This window comes from Thunnus maccoyii, chromosome 18, assembly GCF_910596095.1.
Source record: "Thunnus maccoyii chromosome 18, fThuMac1.1, whole genome shotgun sequence".
NCBI lineage: Eukaryota > Metazoa > Chordata > Actinopteri > Scombriformes > Scombridae > Thunnus > Thunnus maccoyii.
This window is the reverse complement of record NC_056550.1, coordinates 9,475,030-9,482,112: the sequence shown is the minus strand read 5'-3', so window position 1 is coordinate 9,482,112 and position 7,083 is coordinate 9,475,030. Positions and strand designations below refer to the sequence as shown.

General features: G+C 49.1%; 1 protein-coding gene across 1 annotated transcript in view; it reads left to right on the top strand.

Annotated features, from left to right (window-relative positions):
- The first annotated feature begins 322 nt into the window (after positions 1-322).
- Positions 323-7,083, top strand: part of myo15aa (myosin XVAa) — a 40,004-nt gene continuing 33,243 nt past the window's right edge. The window contains exons 1-5 of the mRNA XM_042393828.1: positions 323-4,034; positions 4,128-5,035; positions 5,270-6,157; positions 6,599-6,681; positions 6,997-7,060. Of these exons, the coding sequence (XP_042249762.1) occupies positions 323-4,034; positions 4,128-5,035; positions 5,270-6,157; positions 6,599-6,681; positions 6,997-7,060 (5,655 nt within the window). The remainder of the gene's footprint in view (positions 4,035-4,127; positions 5,036-5,269; positions 6,158-6,598; positions 6,682-6,996; positions 7,061-7,083) is intronic.

Here is a 7,083-nt window from a genome sequence, read left to right as displayed (position 1 = left end):
CACTGATGGCTGAGATTCCGACTCCATTACTAGATCGTGTTTTGAAGCACTGTGGTTTGTGTTTGTCTCAGTGTGCATTATAGAACAACTGACTTGGGACAGAGTGTGCTTCAGTGTGTGCTTCTGGGGTGTCAAAAGAGATGGATCAGATGCAGGAAAAAGGAGAGAAGACATGAAAGAAATTGGGAATGACAGGATGCTGCTACTATTTGGACTCTTCTCAAGAGTACATATCAACACTGACATTGATACAGGCCTGCTTTAGCACATTTTGGGTTCTTGTCCTTCCTCTTGTTTAGAATGATTTGAGGCAGGAGACATCATGCCACCTAAAAAAGGTGACGCAAAATCAGCTGCCAAGAAAGGCAAGACAGAGGAGCCCAAGAAGGGAGGAAAGGAAGATAAGAAAGGAGGGAAAGATGACAAGAAAGGAGGAAAGAAAGTGGAGGAACCAGTTAAGGGGAAGGGGAAGGATGATGCAAAGACAGGAAAGGGAAAGAAACCTGTCAGTGAGTCAGAGGAGGGGTCAGAGGAAGAAGAAGAGGAGATGAAGACTGAAGAAGAGGGTGAAAACACCGAGGAAGAGGTAGTAACCAAGAAAGGGAAAGGGAAAACAGCACTGAAAGGTGCATCCAAAGCCATGGTTGTGAAGGGTTTTAAGCCCCTTCCTAAACATTCACGTCCATCTGATGATAAGGGGGAGGAAGAGAAAGGGAAACCGGTGAAGAAAGGGATGGGTGCAATAAACCTGAAAAAGATGAGTGATGTCCACATCAAAGGAGCCTCCAAGGCCATGATGGGCTTTGCATCAGAGGGACAGAAGAAGAATGCAGCAGCACCAAAAGTACAGAAGACAGTAGATGCGAGGAGTCACCTCAAAGGAGCCTCCAAAGCCCTCACAGGCATTAAAGGAAAGTCCTCTCCTTTTAGCATGCCTTCTAAACAAAAGCAGCCTGAGAAAGCAAAACCAAAGAGAAACTTTAAGAGCACTTCCCATCTATTCATTCGCCTCTCCAAGAAAAAGAAACCAACTGCTGGTGGTAAACCACTTCTAGGCGCCAGCAAGCTTTTTTCTGGGTTTGGGGCTAAATCCTCTTCCGCTGACAAAAAGCTGGGTCTGTCTGGCTTCAGCCAATTGAATAAAAAAGACAATGACGCAAAAGAAACCACACCTCCTAAAAAGACAGTAAACCTATCCAGTTTAGGGGCGAAGGGGAAAATGGCAACAGAGGCAAAGGGACTGGGAGGGAAGTTCAAAGGCATGTTTGGGAAAAAGAAAGCAGGATCAGAGTTTAAGACAAAAGGTTGGATGTTAGGAAGGATAGCTGCAGCAACTAACTGGTTGACAGGAAGGTTCCTAACTTCTAAGGGCCAAGGTCGGCTGGGAGTACGGGCAGGAGGACGTGAGCGAAAGCACCTGTCATTTACTAACAGGGACACTAGAGGGAGAGAAACACATTATTACAATGAGGCCTATGAGTATGATGATGATGAGTATGGATATGAGGAAGATTACCACAGCAGTTGGAGACCTAGAGGCTTCCTGAGACGTCCCCAGACCAATGACCCATATGGAGAGGAAATGGATTACTATGACGATGATGAATGGGAAGATGAATATGGTTACTATGATGAAGAGGGCAACTTTTATTATGATGATGAGTTTTACTATGATGATGACGAGGATTACTACAGTTACCCGTATGGCTATTTTGATGATGAGTATGAAGATTACTATGGGGATGAAGGGATGGAGTATTACTATGGTGAAGATGGAATGCTGTATGCAATGGAGCCAGAGCCATATGGTTACTATGGTAATGCAATGGATGGTTTCTATGATCCATATGATCCTGAGCTGTATGGAGATTACTTTGACCACGTTATGGATTATAACTATGAGATGTCAGATCCATATGGCATGATGAGTGGTGGTTATGATGTTGTTCCAGGGTTATACAATGACCCAATATTGGGATATACAGACCCTGCTGCTATTTATTACCCATACCAGCAACCTTTCTATATGGATGCTGGGCTGGATCCAGCTGAGACAGGACAGCTACTTGGACAGGAGCAGCTCTCTTACCCTCTTGCTGAGCCATTTTCTGCAGAGCAGTTCAGAGTCCCCAGGCCCCAGGTTAGGCTATTTGGAAAAGACAGACTAGAGGTGGAAACCCTGCCACCTCCTCATCATCATCATTCTCGTCCCTCCTCCCCAATGTTTCCCTCTCCCTCCCCAGCTCTTGCCCTCAATAATATGGCTATGGTGTCAGATATACAATATGAGCAGCCCCTTCCCACATACCTTCCTGCGCAGCCCCACTGCCCCACTGTTATGAACCAACAACAAACCCCTATTATTCCTATACAAGCCCCCATGCCAACAGCTGGGATCATTCAACAGGAACAATTCCCTCTCCCTCAGCCTTCTTTTGCTGTTTCCCCCAGTCATTTGTCCCCACAACAATTTGCCTCCCAAGTATACCAACCCTTCCTCCCCCAAGACCCGCATATGTTCCAAATTGGGCAAATGTCACCAATGGTCCCACCAGTACAGCCACCAATGCCTCCAATGATGCATTCACCACTGCATTCGCCAGTGGCCTCACCAAGGCCAGTGCGACGAATGAGTCCCCTTCCATCCCCACAGCTATCACCCAGGCCAGGATCAACTAGGGCAATAGCACCTCCTTCACCCCGCCTCTCATCACATAATATGGACTTCCAAGCAGGCATCCAGCCAGACCCCTACATTTCTCCCCGCTTACATAAAAGACGGCTCACCCAGCGGGCCTCAATGTCAGGCCAAAGGCCAGCTTCCCCACTTGGCAGGCGGAGACCACCCAGCCCACCTGCTTCTCCATCACACCACAGGAAAGGGATGTCAGTTAGAGCTCAGCCATCTCTAGCAAGAGGGAGGGGGGGATTTGGGTTGCGCAGGGCTCCATCAACTGTCCGACCCCAATCCCCACTTTCTAGCCCCCTAGCTTCACCCAGGGCATCGCTGAGGAAGAGAACAAGCCCACCACCTTCCCCAAGACTCTCTTTCAGGCAGCAACCCCCTCCAGATGCAGTGCCTCTGCCATCTACCAGACCTCATTTGTTCCAAGGCAGAAAACAAACATCCAAGATGAGGCATTCACCATCTCCTCCTCTACCATCCCCACAAAGACGGAGCCCTCCTCTACCTGAGAGAGCCCAGTCTCCCCCTCAAGCCTTTCGCCCCACCTCCCCCCATCATCCTCCTTCTCCTTCCCCATCTCGTATCACCAGTCGCCCTCTCCCCACCCGATCCTCTACTCGCAGGCTGAGAGGTGGTGCTGGAGGTCGAAGTCATGTGCCCATGGGGGCGGTGAAACCCTCCCCAGCTAACCCATACCTACAGAGACGCAGTAGACATGGACCTCCTGTCACTCAACATGTAGCCCCTTTCAGGTCCTCTATCCATAGTGGCCAAGCCCCTCCCTCAGGACAGATGGGAGATGTAGCTGGAGCCCCCATGCTAGCCAGGACAGGCTCCCGACCTACAGGGTTAAGGGAATCAAAGCGAATTGGTACTCCCCAAGGGGGTTTCCACAGACCTGTAGGTAGGGGGCAGCCACTAGTCCGTATGCCCAGAAATCAGCCTTCTCTTCCATCTAGACAGTCATTCAGAGCACCTCCTCCAGGGCCTCCTGTCTCTCCACAGCTTCCATTGAAACGGAGTGGCCCTCTTTCTCCCCAACCATCAGTGCGTAGGCTGCAGAGTAGACCTCAATCTCCACAACCACTGCAGCGTCCATCCCCCCTGCCCTCCCATTCAGCCTATCCTATGCACCATCTATCTCACCCACCCTCTCCCTTGCCCCACAGGGCTATGAGTCCCCAAAGTCTAGGGCCAACATCTTTTCAACCTCCAGTAGCTCACCCTAGTCTTTCCCCTGGTACCCCCTTTCCACCATCTCAGAGTATCACCCAGCATGACTACACAATGATGGAGCCAGGCCCATCCCCAATGCTTGCAAATGCTTTACCACAGCCTCGGGTTGTTGGTGCCCCCTTTCCTTCCTCTCCTCTTCCTTACTCCACCGCTGGTTACTCCTCTCCTTTACAGAGACCCTCCACTCCTCAAACACAGCATGAAGTCTACCCCCAAAACCTCCCTCCACCTGCACCCTCATCACCTTATCTAGGACACATGCTCCAGAACCCTTATTTGCAGAATGTTAGCAACACCACACCTTTACAGAGAAGCACTTCCCCCATACATGGTGGGGATGGGGAGATATTAGCTGATGTACAGGCAAGCCAGGAGATGAGCCCATATGCCACTTTTGGTCTATCCAATGCTTTAATGCAGAACTCCCGTCTGCGCAGTGCCTCCTACTCATCTCCTCTACAACGCAATGCCAATGTCTATACAAATGTCCTCACACCCCCTCATGCAGCAGCACCTCCTGTCCCCTCTGTCCCCTCCTCCCCCAACTTGTCCTCTGCTATGCTTACCTCCCAGCTACGTAATGCTTCCTTTGCCTCACCCCTTCAGCGACACCTCTCCCCCATGTCCCACGCTTCTCCTGTTGCTCCTTCCACCACATCTCAACAAGGGACTATCAGAGGTACCTCCCCACTTCTCTCTGGTGGACTGCAGACCTCCAAAATCCAGGGATCCATGTTCAGGCTTCCAGGTGGCACTTTGACAATGTCCCAGATCCCTGTTGAGCCCCCAGTAACCATTGATGGTGGGGGCGGTGGTGGGAGGCCTTCACCCACTGTGCTTTCCAATGCCCTGCAGAATCAAAGCCTACGTCAGGCCACTTATCGACTACCTGATGGCTCACTGGTCACTAGAACTGAACCTGCAGAACCTTCCTCAGGTCCATCTCCCCTCTCCTCCTCTATGCTGTCCTCTGCCTTGCTCAATCCCAGTTTGCGACAGGCCACATATCGTTTGCCTGATGGTACTCTAGTAACCAGGACAGAGCCCACACCTGTTCCCTCCCTTTCCTCACCTATGCTTTCCTCTGCACTGTTGAACCCCAATGTACGTAAGGCCACATACAGGCTGCCAGATGGAACTTTGATTACAAGAAATGAGCCAGTAAATGAGCCTGTCACAACCTCCTCCTCTGTACTCTCCTCTGCTCTTCTCAATGCTAATGTACGTAAGGCCACATATAGGCTGCCAGATGGAACTTTAATTACAAGAAATGAGCCAATGCCCGAGCCTGTCACAACCTCTTCTTCTGTGCTCTCCTCTGCTCTTCTTAATGATAATGTTCGTAAGGCCTCTTATCGATTACCAGATGGTTCAATTCTAACACATCCAGGAGGGGAGACGCAGAATCCTGAGAGTGCAGTATCATCCCCAGGGCTATCTAGCGCCCTGATGAATGCTAACCTGCGTAAGGCAAAGTTTCAGCTCCCAGGTGGATCATCATTGTTTTCACAGAACCAAACCCAAGTTCCCACCTCTGCCTCCTCCGGGCCTGCCCTCTCTGGTGCCTTGCTAAACACCAACATCCGTGGTGCCTCTTACAGACTCCCAAACACATCACTATTGATGCAACCTGGTTCTGCTGATGCCACCGAGTCACGCTCCCTCGACCTTTCCAGTGCTCTCCGCAACCAGAACCTCAAATCTGCCTCTTACCGTTTGCCAGAAGGAACTTTGATGACCCACCCCCAGCCCTCTTCTGCATCCCGATCACTTGACCTGTCTAATGCTTTGTCAAAAAATCCGAACCTTCGAGGGGCAAAATACCGTCTCCCAGATGGTAATATCATGACACGGCTAGGTGCCCCTAGCACCCCGGAACCCCGCTCGTTAAATCTCTCTGGTGCCCTGCAGAACCCTCACCTCAGGGGGGCCTCTTACCGCCTACCCTCCTCATATGCTGTAGTGTCACCCCAGGTCCAGGGATCTGGCCCTGAACAGCACTGGGCACATGGCCCTGGAGTTGAAGCTTTGGGTTTGCAGCAAGATGCGGATGTGTGGGGTGCAGAGAGGGTTCTACCTCATGGGACAGTGCAGAACCTCAATAAGTGGTCCATGTATAGAGACGGGGAGCTGCTGGACCCCCACAGCCTTATGGGAGAGGGACATGTGGGGCATGAACAAGGGGAGTGGAATCTCAGCAGGGAGGGGGAGCCACAAGGGCACTGGTTTGACAAGGTAAAAAAAATCTTGAATTATATGACATCTCACATTTCAAGAAGGCACAATAGCAAAAGTTGTTGGGCACTATACTGTAAAAATGTTTTTTTATGATGTAATCTTACTGCTGCAAGTGTAAGATTATGGTGAAAACCAGACACAGTTGCAGATTTTCAGTAGGGGATGAATAATCAAAGAGATCAGGTTATTCTAGTGTCTTAATCATATGTTAATGATGTTTAAAATAACTGAATGTATCATTACAATGTGATGGGCACAATGAATAAACAAGACAAAACACATTTCTTTGGTCAGAGAAGGGTCAAAATCAACATTAGAATAAAAAAGAGAAAGAATAAATATTTCCAAGTGAGTGAATGTGTGCATGTATTTATGCATGAAGAGCAGGGCTATGTATATGAATGTCTTCGTCCTTCAGTGTGTGTGTATGTATTTTAGATGTACTCAATCAGAAGCCTGCCCACCATGGCTCACCGGGAGCAACGTGAGGAAGATGGAGTGGAAGATATGACACAGCTAGAGTAAGTAGAAAGAGAAAATACTACTGCATATACAATGTGCTCAGTGGGATGCCTTGCAAACCAACAACTTGTTTTTGAAGCCTCAAAGACATGATGGATTACAAGATTCTGGATGAGTTTTATAGAAGCTGGAAAGAGTATTGTTGTGGTGGTGAGACATGACTATGATCGAGGGGATGGGTAAAATGCTTTTTGAAGAAAAAGGCCAGTATTGAATCCAGCACAGTGCAAACATGCAAAAATGTTTCGGGTGGTTGAGTGATTTAAGAAATTCTGTAATATCCTTAAATATCTTTGTCTTATTGCTCTGTCTAGAGAGATGCATGAAGGGGCTGTTCTGCTGAACCTGAGGAGAAGGTTTGAGAGGGAGCTTATTTATGTAAGTGTCTTTTTAAAGCTTGC